The sequence below is a fragment of the Ascaphus truei genome, chromosome 3, assembly GCF_040206685.1.
Source record: "Ascaphus truei isolate aAscTru1 chromosome 3, aAscTru1.hap1, whole genome shotgun sequence".
In the NCBI taxonomy this organism is placed as follows: domain Eukaryota; kingdom Metazoa; phylum Chordata; class Amphibia; order Anura; family Ascaphidae; genus Ascaphus; species Ascaphus truei.
This window is the reverse complement of record NC_134485.1, coordinates 8,521,272-8,536,754: the sequence shown is the minus strand read 5'-3', so window position 1 is coordinate 8,536,754 and position 15,483 is coordinate 8,521,272. Positions and strand designations below refer to the sequence as shown.

The following is a 15,483-nucleotide window of genomic DNA, read 5'->3' as shown; positions in this document are numbered from 1 at the left end:
ATTCCCAAAACGTCAAAAACACAATGCACACAGAGCGCACCACGGAAAGAATAGAAAATAATATTTTAATAAAATAAATATAGTCAAATAGACCACAGAAAAAGTGTCAAATAATATACACAATACAATAATAACCATAAAATATATGTACTGTATAAACAAAATCCCCCACAAGTGGGGAAAAGACAGAGTGAGTGCTAAGATTAGAGCAAAGCAACAGGGCACACAAATACCAAAGAAGCAGCTGTAAGAGGAACCTCCTCCGAATTCAGTGCATCCGAGTGTGAGGTCTTGGAGTGATATATAACAAGTCTTGAACGGACTATGGAACGGGTATATAAGAACAAACAGCTGAGTATATCTTGATTGTAGAGCTCATTAATAGATTATCTGCTGCCTGTATGTTCAAGGGAACCCTGCCTGAATTCACCGGTGTAAGTACACATCAGTGTATTCGGCACGTCCCTATACAATGGGCAGCAACCCTAGAGTATAATGTATTCGCCAGTAGTCATCATAATTGAAATAGCTGTTGGTGTACCATCCCAGAAAAGCGTGCATCCAGCCAATATACAATACAAATGAAGATCCATGTGGGGGAAGCGAAGCACAGCCAGTCCAAACAAAAAAAAATCCGGGGCTAAGCAAAATTACTTAAAAAAAAAAAAAAATATTTATTGAGGGTGTACAACATGGTGGTGCAGGGATATATCCGACGCGTTCCGTGCTGGAATAGCGCTTTCTCAAAGAGTATCTTTATTAACACTTGTTTATTATGAGTTCATGTATATATCACACCATTATGGGTTATGTTTTTATTTTGGAGGTTCATTCAGGTGTTGTTGGCATATATATGCCTTGTATCAGCACTTAGTATTCGTCATATTTAGAGTCTGTGATTTACTCTCTATTGGCTGTGCCCGTTTGCTCATTAGCAGCCTCATTGGCTGCGAGTGTTATTTAATGCGTATGAGCAACCCCTGATGTGTTCTCCTGACGAAGCACGTGGTTGCGAAACGCGTAGAGGTCACGGGAGGTTGCTCTGCGCATGTGCACATTGACTGGAAGGGAACGATTAGGAAGTGTTAGCGGAGAGATCTGCGGTGCGTTGACGCTGTCCAGATTTTTTCGTGTTCACACAGGCCATCCGCTGCCACTTGGTTAGTATCCATTCCCCTCATTGTGTTTTTTTTTTTTTTTTTACCAGGGTGTTGATAGAACTCACAGCGATTGTTTTTATTTGTATTTTGGTGTTTGTGTGCCCTGTTGCTTTGCTCTAATCTTAGAACTCACTCTGGGCTTTTTCCCACTTGTGTGGGATTGTGTTTATACATATATTTTATGGTTATTATTGTATTGTGCATATTATTTGGCGACACTTTTTTGGGGTCTATTTGACTATATTTATTGTATTAAAATATTATTTTATATCTAATCCCCGGTGCGCTCTGTGTGCATTGTGTTTTAATTTCATGAATGAATCTGAAATACTATAAGAAACCCAGCAGCCAATCCGGACCTCAGATTCTAAGCGCCAAAACAGCAGCGGCAAGTTTGAACTGACCAAAAGATGCTCTGGGAGAAATAGACGCGAGCCGGCCTCAGAAATTTCAGGGCTGAAAATGTCCCACTTTTCGGGGCCAAGTTCTGATAAGAGAACGTAGCGGTCGCGTCTGGGACTACACGACGGAAAGAGTACCAGGACGTTTGGTACTGTCTCCCGGTCAAGGGATTTTGGCATCTCCGGATCAGATACAACGGTGGCGTCAGGAACTTCATGCCGATTTGAGTTCCAGGACTTTTCAGGCTACGTCCCGGTCAACCTGAAGACTTTGTTTTATGGACTATTTCAACTAGGAAAGTTTAGTTTTGTAGCCCAGACCCCCAGTAAGTGTTTTCTCCTGTATATCATAATCCATTGTGTGCGTGTGTGTGTTTCTAAGGAATAAATTGCAATTTGTTTTACTTCTTGGTTTAGCTCAATGATATGATCCTGATATAAAAGGTGTAAATCCCTGTTCCCCCGTGACACCGCGAATCTTTGGAACCGAACCCCGTTAATTTCAGCTTTGCGGACCCTCTATTTCCGGAGATACTTATCTCTGAAGTAGGTGCCAGTATGCTGCTCTGGCTCAGCAAGATAAACATCGATGTACGGATGTCACGGCTCCCTATTTGCCCGCAGGGCCTGAGCACTGAACAGCGGACATTGTGAATGCTGCTAACCGAGGACAGTTGCTACCGGCATATAATTCGCAGGTAAGTAGCTTCGGAAGCAGGGGGCCCCCGGAGCTGAAATTAATGGGGTTCAGCTTCAACAGAAATTTAGTAAAAACAATCTGTCACCCTTGGGATTGGCTCTTTAAAAGCAATGCAGTATGCTTAAAGCAGACTGTTGCACAACTCAAATGCTTAACAACCAAATTAACTTAATTATGTACAAAGCTAACATAATGTCTCACATAGGAATACTGCACTACATATTTCATTCTCATTGTGTTACTCACCATTTACATCTGCCGCTCCTGAATTCAAAGGATTATCGTAGAAATATCTGGAGTCCATACGATTCTGCAGAACAAAGATGAAAACTAAGCACATTTATACTTCAGAATACATATTTTAAACCAACAAAAGGATTTCACAATATGTGCTACATGCCACAGAACATTCAGTGAGGTTTGGGAAATAAGTACTAAAAAAAAAAAATATTCCCTTTCTCCTAGCCTCCCCATGGCAGTACAACATAACAGAATTAAAAGCATGGGGCATAAACCCCCCCAAAATCAGGATACACCAATCCTCAATAAAAGATTCCCTGCTCTTTCCATCAGTGGACTATAGCTATACAAAGAAGAGAAAAATAGACCAGTGAAGCAGACAACATATTGAATTAAAACCACAAAGGGTACCATGAACTAGCCATATAAAAAAAATCTGCATTCCAATAAAGTTTAGTAGGGAGAAACCGCTGTACTGAGATAGAGACACTAGAAGGGAATCAAGTGGTGTCTAAGTCCCACTAATGCAGATACACAACAATGGGGATTTACAAAAGCAAGCCCCAATCTTAAGTGGGGACAAATTATGGTGTCTAAAATCTAGCAGGAAAGTTGCTCTCTAAAACTTTCTTCAATGTACCCAGAATGGGACATAAGGCCCCCTGGCGTGTCGCCGTGACACCTCGTTGCAGCAGATCCGCTGCTAAAATCCCCATTTAAAATTTGTAAGTTGCCGGTTTATTCTTGTTTCCCAGATGCATCAATTTACATTTATCTGTATTAAACCTCATCTGCAATTTACCTGCCCACGTTTCCAGTCTCCTCAATTCCTTCTGGAGAGAAATTACATCCTGTTCTGATTCTATTACCTTACACAATTTAGTATTATCAGCAAAGATGGCGACTTTGCTCTCGATATTAATAAACAAGTTAAGAAGCAGGGGCCCCAGTACCGATCCCTGAGGTACTCCACTCATGAATTTAGCCCAACCTGAAATTGTTCCATTTAGGAGAATGCTCTGTTGTCTATCCTTCAACCAGCTTTCAATCCAGGTGCAAATACTTTAACCGAGTCCAATTTGCTTTATTTTGTACACCAACCTCATGTGGAACCTTATCAAAAACCTCTTGTGTGGAACCAGTACAAATCCTGGCCTGGCTTCCTCACCTACTAGTTTGAGCTATCCTGAAACTGCAGTGGTGCAACAGGCCATCCTGCTCTCGGAATTCCCCCCCCCCCCCCCCAGAACCCATTAAAGTGCAAATACAGTCATTCCCTAATTTACACAGAACATTTCCATGAGGCTGATTACTTATATACACACAGTATTACTGATACACATGACAATATCTGTACAAGTCCACTGACTAGGATACTTATTACAAGGTAATCTGCAGGAACACCACACAGTATCTTCATTGCCACCACTGACTGATGTCAATAATGTTGGTTTAAGATCTTCAGACAGAACATGCTTCAGAAGCCCTACTCTGCAAATAGAACGGTTGAAGCTCTCAGAATCTCAAGCAAAAAATAAATAAATCATGTTTTTTGATTCCTTCTGGTAGCCATCAGGTCTATGCTAGACTGGCTCCATCTCTGTACCGCTTCTTGGAAAATTAGAGGATTTAAATTCCTATTCCGCTAGATAAATCTTGTACCTCCTGGGAAAATCTGCTTTGTAATTCAAAGCTCACGGAATGTGGATTGCTGAAATACAGCTCACGTTCTTTCCCGACCACTTGAAAAAAATTGAGTGTGGTGCATAAGAGACCGACTTTTCGTTCCTCCATTTGTTCATACAAGCTACGACCGTAGTGTTCTGTGACTGGATTCTCAAATCCACGCCATTTAGTCGATGAGAGTTTAGATCGCTATCTATACTCCTTTCACGTCTAACATATTGTAGGAAAGGTTCCAGACTTCTGACAGCTGCCTTGCGTGACACGATAGCTTACAGGGTTATAATATACACCAAAGTAACTGGGTCGAATTGAATGCGACTGCGATATGATAAAGAAAGTTTATTCCTTCAGGGAAGGTTAACACACAATATTGAACAAATAACACAGAATATATACACTTACGTGGGAATGGGGCAATGAAGTAATCAGGATTCGGATTAGCAATTCATCAGGCATCAGTCAGGTAAAGTCACGAACAACATTGGGCATAGAGCTGACAATCAGTTTGATAGGATTTGGGCTCTATCCCTAACATTGGGTCTCATACATTGGTTCACAATTAGCTATACCCAATTACCTTTTGCCAGCTAACGTGGGAAACACTTTGGTACCTGCCCCCAGGTAGCTGGCACATGCACACAATCCCTTAGTCAGGCTCCCATTTTCCTAACCTCACTCAAAAGAGTTGGCCCTTTGGGGTGTAACCCCACACCCCCATCGCCACATTGCGCCTTGCTGGTACTCAGATGCACCTGCACCTCCCCCTCTCTGGCTGGCACCTGAAGTCTGGATTTTCCATTATGGGAATCTCTACACTTCCAGTAGGCTGCCAGGTTTCTCACACCAACAAAGCGAGCTTTAGAGTATGCAAATCCAAGGACTCCAGTCTCATCTTCCATATCATCGAACAATCTTGCTGGACTTCCTTCATATGACGTCGGGCCCAGGGAATCGCCTGGATAGAAGCAGACGTGTCCCAAAGTGTTATGCATTTTGAGTGAAACTGAAGTGGCCCTTCTTAAATTTGACACAAAGCGGGTGAGATTAGGAAAAGAATAAAGTTTACACCTGAATTTCAGGGCCAAGAGCAAAACCACTGACCAGGTGATTTTTTTTTTGAGGGGGGGGGGGGGGGGGGGGGCGTGGCGGTTGCAGAGGCCCCGCACTCTTCCCTGAGGCATTTAAGTTAAATGCTGGGAGACAGCGCAAGGCCTCTGCAACCTCAACTTACTGCGATTCAGAAGGCTTCTGAATGCGTCTCCATGGCAACGCATTCAGGAGGCTTCTGAATGCGTCGCCATGGCAACGCGGCGTCACTTGCCGCCGCAGGGTTATGGGACGTGCGTATCGCCATTTGCAGTACACACCTAGCTAGCAATTTGGGTCACCTTGCCACGATTATTTTCCTGGCTATTTGCAGACCTGGCTAGGATCTGCTTCCATGTCCGTTGCTTCATTGTGTCTTCAGGGTCCGTGCACTGGTATTTACTACTGCAGCAGAGTGCTTTAACTCTGGTTACCCTTACAAGTGTTGTATCGCATTCACTTGTTTTGATTGCAAGACACTATTTATGAGTTTTCTTGTAATCTCTATTTTTGATCCAGAACATTGTAATGCATGTTCATACCCAGGATCTAAGCGTTTAATACTCGTTTTATTCCCCATCATTTTAAGTGGTTAATAAAGTTAAGTTTTAACTCCTTCACATTCCACCCACTAGATGTTTTGAGTGCCAGTCTAGGTTTCTTTTCTCTGTTCGTTGATTACCTATACCTACCTAGGGAGCACCTATATCTATACCATCATTTGACAGCTGCGGGGGTCCCCTCCTAGTATCCGGGTGTAATTGTTACCCAGGGACCAATGCAATTTGCACATTTTTAAAACCTTTATACAATACATTTTTGGGGTCCATGTCCTGGTGTGTAACCTAGAAAACAAGACAGTAATAACAAGTGTAATTTCAAATGGTCATTGGACCCATGTGGATATTTGGTGATGAGACCTCACCAATCTAATTAGTATGCAAATAATAAGGAGTCATTTGCCAAACTGTACATGCAGTATGCAATAGTATGCAACAAATTATTTGGAATAACCATATTTCAAATGACAAAAATAAAACCAGTCGTCAATATTAAAAAAATATATATTAAATTCAATACATTTTCGTTTTTTTTTCATGTAAAAAAAATGAAACCAAAAGGGTGGTGTCCTAAAGTAGCGTAAGAAACGGCTTTTTCCTCCTCATGTAATTACAGTAACTAAACCGTAATACAGGAACAGCTTGCATTTTTTTTAAATTAGTGTGCCAAAGGAATCCTGGGATTGGTCACTTGGACGTGTCGTACAAAGGCTGACAATGTAGAGTGTGCCTTTCTACAACAGATGAAATAAAAATGGGGTGATTAGTCTACGCCAGCAGAGGGAGTGCATTTTGATAGCCCCGGTCAGGCCCCGTTTTATTTTCAGAAATAGGTCAGAGAAGATCCTGCCTAAAGTTAATGAAAGCGGAGTCCATTTTTGTGACAATAACAATGTGCCTGCGGGATCCTGTGAAAAAAAGTGCTCCAAAAAAGGGTTACATATTCAATGTATAGGAGTTTATTTTCAGAAAACATCTCAGAAAACAATTTTACTCCAAAAAATACCGAAGTACCCACGATTGATAGGGACTCTGCCCTCTATCAATAGTACCCATATATTCATAATAAAAATGGTATCTAGGAGCCCTTGTAACTGACACACAAAAAAAAAAAAAAAAAAAAAAATAAAAAAGACAGAACTTCATATCAAGAGGGACCATGCCGGGGGAAGAAGGTAAGAGTTCAGGCACCTCATATAAAGAGGGACCATGCCAGGGGAAGAAGGTAAGAGTTCAGGCACCTCATATCAAGAGGGACCATGCCGGGGGAAGAAGGTAAGAGTTCAGGCACCTCATATAAAGAGGGACCATGCCGGGGGAAGAAGGTAAGAGTTCAGGCACCTCATATCAAGAGGGACCATGCCGGGGGAAGAAGGTAAGAGTTCAGGCACCTCATATAAAGAGGGACCATGCCGGGGGAAGAAGGTAAGAGTTCAGGCACCTCATATCAAGAGGGACCATGCCGGGGGAAGAAGGTAAGAGTTCAGGCACCTCATATAAAGAGGGACCATGCCGGGGGAAGAAGGTAAGAGTTCAGGCACCTCATATCAAGAGGGACCATGCCGGGGGAAGAAGGTAAGAGTTCAGGCACCTCATATAAAGAGGGACCATGCCGGGGGAAGAAGGTAAGAGTTCAGGCACCTCATATAAAGAGGGTCCATGCCGGGGGAAGAAGGTAAGAGTTCAGGCACCTCATATAAAGAGGGTCCATGCCGGGGGAAGAAGGTAAGAGTTCAGGCACCTCATATCAAGAGGGACCATGCCAGGGGAAGAAGGTAAGAGTTCAGGCACCTCATATAAAGAGGGTCCATGCCAGGGGAAGAAGGTAAGAGTTCAGGCACCTCATATAAAGAGGGTCCATGCCAGGGGGAAGAAGGTAAGAGTTCAGGCACCTCATAAAGAGGGACCATGCCGGGGGAAGAAGGTAAGAGTTCAGGCACCTCATATAAAGAGGGTCCATGCCAGGGGAAGAAGGTAAGAGTTCAGGCACCTCATATAAAGAGGGTCCATGCCGGGGGAAGAAGGTAAGAGTTCAGGCACCTCATAAAGAGGGACCATGCCAGGGGAAGAAGGTAAGAATTCAGGCACCTCATATAAAGAGGGTCCATGCCAGGGGAAGAAGGTAAGAGTTCAGGCACCTCATATAAAGAGGGTCCATGCCAGGGGAAGAAGGTAAGAGTTCAGGCACCTCATATAAAGAGGGACCATGCCGGGGGGAAGAAGGTAAGAGTTCAGGCACCTCATATAAAGAGGGTCCATGCCAGGGGAAGAAGGTAAGAGTTCAGGCACCTCATATCAAGAGGGACCATGCCGGGGGAAGAAGGTAAGAGTTCAGGCACCTCATATAAAGAGGGTCCATGCCGGGGGAAGAAGGTAAGAGTTCAGGCACCTCATATAAAGAGGGACCATGCCGGGGGAAGAAGGTAAGAGTTCAGGCACCTCATATAAAGAGGGTCCATGCCGGGGGAAGAAGGTAAGAGTTCAGGCACCTCATAAAGAGGGACCATGCCGGGGGAAGAAGGTAAGAGTTCAGGCACCTCATATAAAGAGGGACCATGCCGGGGGAAGAAGGTAAGAGTTCAGGCACCTCATATCAAGAGGGTCCATGCCGGGGGAAGAAGGTAAGAGTTCAGGCACCTCATATAAAGAGGGACCATGCCGGGGGAAGAAGGTAAGAGTTCAGGCACCTCATATAAAGAGGGACCATGCCGGGGGAAGAAGGTAAGAGTTCAGGCACCTCATAAAGAGGGACCATGCCGGGGGAAGAAGGTAAGAGTTCAGGCACCTCACATGTACCTACACTGATCCCCCCGCAAACATCCCAGCCGGCCCTGACTAGTACTCAGCAGTCATAACAGTCACGGCAAGTATAAGCAGAAGGTCAATGTATCCCCATTACTGTAATAACAATCTGACTGCAGAAGACCCACTTCTCCTCCTCTGTCCAGCAAACAATGAAATCCCAGTCAAGAAGAAATATAAAAAGGGAAGCAAGTTCAGGACAGCCGGCTATGTCCCTATCACCTAGATAGTACTTCTGAAACTAAAATGGAGAATGCTAATAAAACGCTCAGTTGTACAGAGAAAAAAAGAAAAACCCAGGCCCGCCACCACCACACCAGCACGTCCGAGGCCGTTACTGCGGCCAGTGTCAACAACATGCCTGTCACTATTACTATTACAGTAAGTCATTTCCAAGAGGCTTATCCTTGTCACAGTCCAAAAAAAGCAATTAGTGCAGAACAAGTTCTGACATTTATGTTATTAGACTCTAAAGAGCTGTTAAAACTGTCAGATGTTGAAGACTGAGTCATTGTCACAAACTACATCCCAAGGACCTGACTTTGAGGAGCAGGGGGGCGTTCTGGATGAATCATCTGTTCAAATATCACTTGTTATGAATGAGGATTCTGCTGATGAGGATGTTGCAGATGCTGTTAAAGATAAGAGTTTAAACGGCACTGGAGTGGTGCCCTGGTCAAGGATTAATATATGATAATGTTTCAGATAAATGATAGTGTGTTCGTTCTCCACGATTGTGAAAATACAGATTCAATGACAAGTAAAGCGATCAATACAAGCAGTAATACTACTACTACGAACAACAACCACCCTGTATAGTCATTATTAAATAAACCGCAGCCATCACATGCATTGATGTTGAGGAGGAAGGAAACATGCTCTGTTACACAGATGTCAGCACAACAACAATTCATCAATCGTGGTTCTAGTTGTTGCGATATCGTCAACCTTTCCAGGGCCAACAGCACCTGCACCACAACATGGACGACCACAGCCACCAGTTACGCCTCCCGTTGCCCATACTTCTGCTTTATTTTCAATTCTAAGGATCTGGCTGAAGCTACATGTTTAAGTAGAACAGTAGTAGTTGTGAAACGGGGTAAACCAGGCACCTCTAAGAGCGCACATAATCCGCTACCAAACACACAAAGTGGTAGGCAACATTACACAAAGGGCGGTTACCGCAATCAGACAACACAGCAATGCTACAGGTGGAGGTGGAGACAATAAGTCACAGGCATCACTAGACTTAACAGTGATATTTATGATGATGATGTGGGTGCTAGTCATGCTCTCCTGGGCAGCATCAGTTTGCAAAGCAGTCATGATGATGCGAGTAATAAAGTACCTAGTACTCGTACAAGCAGCCTGATATGAAGCAGCAGTAGACCTCAGTCCGGGAAGCGTTTGATACGAGGATAAATCTCGGACTGGCCATGTTGTCCTCCTGCAGGCGCGTGGTCAGTGTGTAGTGCAGCTGCTGCCAGCCTAACATTCTCAATATAAGGCCCTTTTTGCAGCCGCTGCTCTGCCGTAGGACAACACATACTGTTTGCATCAGTTACGAGCAATTCTTTTTATTGATAATTTCTCAGTTCTGTTACGTAGATCATTAAAAACACAAACACAATATTATTGGTAAACGGGCACCCCAACCAACAGCAGCTAAAAACCATGGTGTGCACTGTAATCCAGAATGCAAAAACAAGATACCGTAGAATACAAGATATCATTAAGGCAGACACTCGCCAATACCAATTGAAGATTTATTGCGTTCCAATCAACGTTTCAGCTCCAATGTAGCCTTGATAAAGGCACAACGCAACGAATCTTCTAAGCATTGGTGAGTGTATCTTGATGACATTGTAATTATATTATAATACACACAACAGATGGGAACCCTGGTTCTCAAAACACTTACCACTGGTAGTGCATAGCAAATGGAGGTTTAAAATCTACCCCCTAATGGCCTGTGCTACAGTATTTGAATTCTAAAAAACTACCAGCACTATCTTTACCAATAAGTAGCTCAGGAGCCAGGGGGTCACTGGAAAAGAAAGGTATGCAGTTCAGTTTCTGGGACCCGCTGATGCTTTAACCAAGGCTATTACCATTATTGCATACCTACAACAGGAGGACTCAGTCACAGTAGTTGCAATAGGGAAGCTAAAGAGGAAGAAAATGCTGGGAGGATTAAGAAGTGATCAACTTACTTGAAACCGTTTGGCATCAAGGACAACAATTTTAGGATTCCCAGAATTCTGGACGTCCTTCTCTCGGGTGGGCAAGTGGGCAGGTGTAAGATTAATTCCATACACAGGTGCCAACGCTCTGCTAATACAATACCTGGAAACAAAAGTACAAGTAGTACAGTACAATAAATTAAACAATTCTGCAGACATTCACCTGGAAAAAAATGCAAATAAAAACAGTTCTTTTGAAAAACGTATTATGCCTGAAAACCATTGGTTTTAAACTTTTTTTGGTGTGTGTCGTGTGTAGTAACACTTCTATTAAGTATAATTCTTCAACTAATCCTCCAGATCAGGTCTTCAGAAAAAGACAATGGGTACACTTCAGAAATCCCAGTAAACTGCCCAAAGTAATTACACATCTTTGGCCATGCTAATTAATTGCTGCACAGTCAAATACAAGAAGGCTTTAGCCTATCAAAATGGTTGCTTCCAATTCCGAGGTCTTCAATTCAGACTTTGGAGGAACTCCCTTCAAGTGTGCCCCTTACATGAGGGCCTTTTAGACTGTGTTCGAAATATTTACTTCGGGAAGCATTACAACTAGATCTAAGCACGCGACAAACATTGAGGAAAATAAGCAATGTAAAATGTACACGACAAGACTATACAGACGTACTATGATATCCCACTTGTTTATATCAAATATAGTGTGCCAGTTGCATTAGTTACTGATATATTACAGGACGTGTCTTTCAGATTCTTATTGGGGGATATGGTTAGGCATTTTATTTTTGGGTGGGGGAGGTGGGGGAGAGAATATTTGAATACACATTAACTTTTAAACTTTAAGATAAAACTTTAAGATAATAGTGTATGTGCATCTTTGGGATTTTAGGAGTGTCCAGATAATGCTTTCCCTCCTGCAATTGTGACCTGAGCATTCCCTACCATTTTACAGCAGTTTCTAGTGTATATGAGGTACTTCTAGTACCTGTAGTCAAGAGTAATGCCCAAGAAAATAAAGAGACAATACACAGGACTAATGCCAGACATTTACGCAAACTGAAACATGCATAAAAATCCCACAAAAAAGGGAGGGGTGGACTTCTTCGGCCAAGGGGGAAACAGCCACCATTTAGTGTTCCATAATATTTTTACATTAGGACCATGTCGCTGCCCCGCACATATCGGACAATGTTCTCCACCCAGGATTAGGAAAGTGATCTTGCACAGCGAGTCCTTGGAACTCGTAGTGGCAATAACCCCTCAGACATATGCTTTAGATATGCAGTATGCAACCAATCTTCAAAAAGGTAGCCATTAAAATCACTTCCCCTTTTCTGACTTTACTATACCACACAAAAAGCCTATTTTCTAAAGTGTGAGTGGGGCGGGGGGAGGTCTCAATACCCATGCATCTGAAGTAGTATGGGTCAACTCTAACAGAAACAATGCTGCCTCCTACTGGAACATACAAGGAATCATCCCCTCTGATCTTCAAGGCCAATTGAAAAATCTCACGCAGTGCAAGTCAGTACTGGCTGTGACAAAGTAGCGCGCTACAATCTGCATAGTCAGCATCTACTATATTTTCTTAAAATCTACGCCCTTCAGCTATACCATTCAATCATATACAAAAGATATGGGAGGATACCAACGAAGCCGAAAACTCTACTGTCGAAACGCGTAGAGTAGGACCGCCCAGAGATGGAGAGGATTAGTGCCGAGCCGCTGTCAATCAAAGAAGCCCTACCGGAAGTGACGTGATGCATTGGAGACTGAGAACGAAGCCGAGTTACCAAACGCTGCTGAGAGGACTGCAGCAGACTGCGGAGTGTTGCAGAATCCATCACAACACAGAACAGAGGAGGTGGGGTGAGCTTCGGCACTATCCGACCTATGCTTCATTCACTTGAGTGATACATGCTGTTTTAACATTTTATTATTGTAAGTGCGCATTCTTAAGTCTCTATATAAAGGATTACCATTTTATCATTGATCTGCACCATGAGTATTTTTCTCTGTCCTCATGTTCCATCATCCTAATGTAATTCGGGTTGGAGTGAATCTATGTCGGTGTGTAGAAGATTGGATACATCTCCAGTAACCTGTTGCCCATACACTACTGTCACCCTGTGAGTAGGCTGCACGTACGAGCCAAGACATCCAGTGAATTATTACACACTTGATTCTACCGTCTGCACTTAGATTGTTTCTCTTGTTGTTTTTTCCATATGCGCCCCCCTGGGTTGTGAGAAAGGATACCAATAAAGGACAATATGGCCAGGAACCACCTGTTTGGTCAGAGGTCAAAACAGGAGCTCCGCAACAAAAATGACGACTTTGTAAAGTGGGTTCAGCGTCTTCCTGCTGCACATGTTATTTCTGTGATTGTACTAGATTATATTATTATTATTATTATTAACTGAAAAATATATAGCAGTAGGTATAAATTGATATTACTGGGAAAAATAATCCCAAGATCTTTATATTAAGCTTCCAGAACAGTTTAATTGTAACTGACAATTTTTGGCAAGGACAGTCAGGGATAATATATCCAGTGCTGTACTGCTGCAGCAGGACTAATAGCAGCAGTCACCCACTGGCTGCCATTGCATAACATATACAAAAGTGAAGTAAAATGACATTAACAAATATTTGGAAAGTTGACAGAGGCAGGGGAAGATTAAGTGGACTTCATTGTGGTGGTGGCTGCATTGGTGGTGAAAGAATCTAATCAGTTAAAAAAAAATGTGGTACTGGTGATGATCCAGCTACAACTAGTACTCAGTCATCAGCATAACCATCACAGCAAACATAAGCTGAAGGACAATGACAGAGTCAATGAATTACATTCACAATGTCACTGCAGAAGGCCCACTTCCAATGCGCCCCCTCCACTGTTTAGTAGACAATGAAATTCTATTCAAGAAGTGATATAAAAAGGGAAAGAGAAAGTTCGTCAGCTGGCGGTTTCTATCCCTGGCTAGTACGTCTGAAACTAAAATGGACAATGCGTGGAAGCAGATCGAGAACGTTAATAAAATGGTCAGTTGTACTGGAATAAAAACAAGGACCCACCCCCCAATGTCATCTTCTGCAGTGCCTGAGGCGGTTACTGCTGCCAGTGTCAACATGCCCACCACTAGCAAGTCATTTTCAAAAGGCTTATCCTCGACACAGCCCAAAAAAGCAATTTGTGCCGAACACGTTGTGACATGTTGCTAGACTCTGAAGAGAGAGAGAGTCAGATGTTGAAGAGGGAAAGTTATACTCACAAATTTAAATCACAGGGACTTCATGACTGATGAGCAAGGGGGTGTACTTGATGAATCTGCTGAACTATCACTGGTTATGAATGAGGATTCTGGAGATGAGTACAGTATGTTGCAGTTAAAGATGGATTTAAGTGGCGGCAGTGGAGTTACGCTCGTAAATGATGAATATGATGTTTCAGATAAAAGTGATGATACTGTGATCGTTTGTCACGATTGTGAAAATACAGGTGCAATGACAAGTAAAGCGATCAATACAATATTACAGTAATAATAAAAACTCTATAGATATTTAATAAACAGAAGCCATCATCAACATCACGTACATTGACATTTTCTCCATCGTCATCAGCATCAATAACATGCACAGACATTACCATCTTAGATAGTCAGTATAAGACAAAGGAGGGCAATAAGACAATGTAATCGGTGTAGATGGAGACAATAGGTCAATGGAAATTCGTTTCCTAACTCAGTTTTAGAACTTGCTGAGCATTTTGATTGTAGCTAGAAAAATGTGCTCAGTTTAGCTGATCGTACTCGGCCCGCAAAGCCATCAAACCATGACTCATCACCGGCAAAAAGGTTTGTGCCTACACGCTGGAATTCCCCCGTGCATGTGCTTGAGCGCCTCCAGCCAGCAGCAGCTGGGTGGGCTCTATCTGCAGTCTAGATAGTGGCATGTGATGGGAGAGCTGTGAGGTTGCTGGGGCCCTTTGAGGAAGCCACCGTTTGTGAGCAGTAATTGACCTTGCAGAAGTCAGATCATTCCTCTAATATAAAGCAGCAGAACGACAAAACGATCCCATGGAGAGTAGAAAGGTTCACTTATCAAGATGAATAAACACCCGATTCCTTCTAAATATACAGCCCCTGCACCCAAGAGGCTATGGTCATGGATGGAGCACCTGGCTAGTATATTATTAACACTTCTACCGGAACTATAGCTGTACTTTAGAAATACCACCCCCCCCTATGGCTGGCTGCCACTGGCATCACTCATAATACATAAAACTAATTGAAAAAATAAAATTTTAGAAAACCACATTTAAAAAAACAAAAAAACTATGGCGGCCTCTCGCATATGCAGGTGGTGCCGGCCGCTGCTGCTTCTGTGAATGTGCGGCCTACAACCTCCGTGCGGCCTACACCATTGCGTTATGCACGTGTGCGCCCATCAGTAGCGTGACGTCACTTTTTCGTTACCAGCTAAGAGATTTTTCCCATCAAAACGCTGCAGGTACCAGTAAAGTTTCGCTTAAAAAAAAAACAAAAAAACACCTACATGTTTCATGCATCAGCAAATTTACCAATGTGTAATGCAAAAGTAAAAATCAGCATATATAAAAATCCTCCATAGTGACGACATCACACACCC

At 42.9% G+C, this 15,483-nt stretch overlaps 1 protein-coding gene across 2 annotated transcripts in view; it reads right to left on the bottom strand.

The window, feature by feature from the left end:
- MAEL (maelstrom spermatogenic transposon silencer) overlaps positions 1–15,483 on the bottom strand; it is a 40,852-nt gene that overhangs the window by 8,563 nt on the left and 16,806 nt on the right. For both annotated transcript variants that reach the window (XM_075593599.1, XM_075593598.1), the window contains 2 exons: positions 10,849–10,981; positions 2,508–2,571 (listed from right to left, as the gene is read on the bottom strand). In XM_075593599.1, the coding sequence (XP_075449714.1) occupies positions 2,508–2,571; positions 10,849–10,981 (197 nt within the window). The remainder of the gene's footprint in view (positions 1–2,507; positions 2,572–10,848; positions 10,982–15,483) is intronic.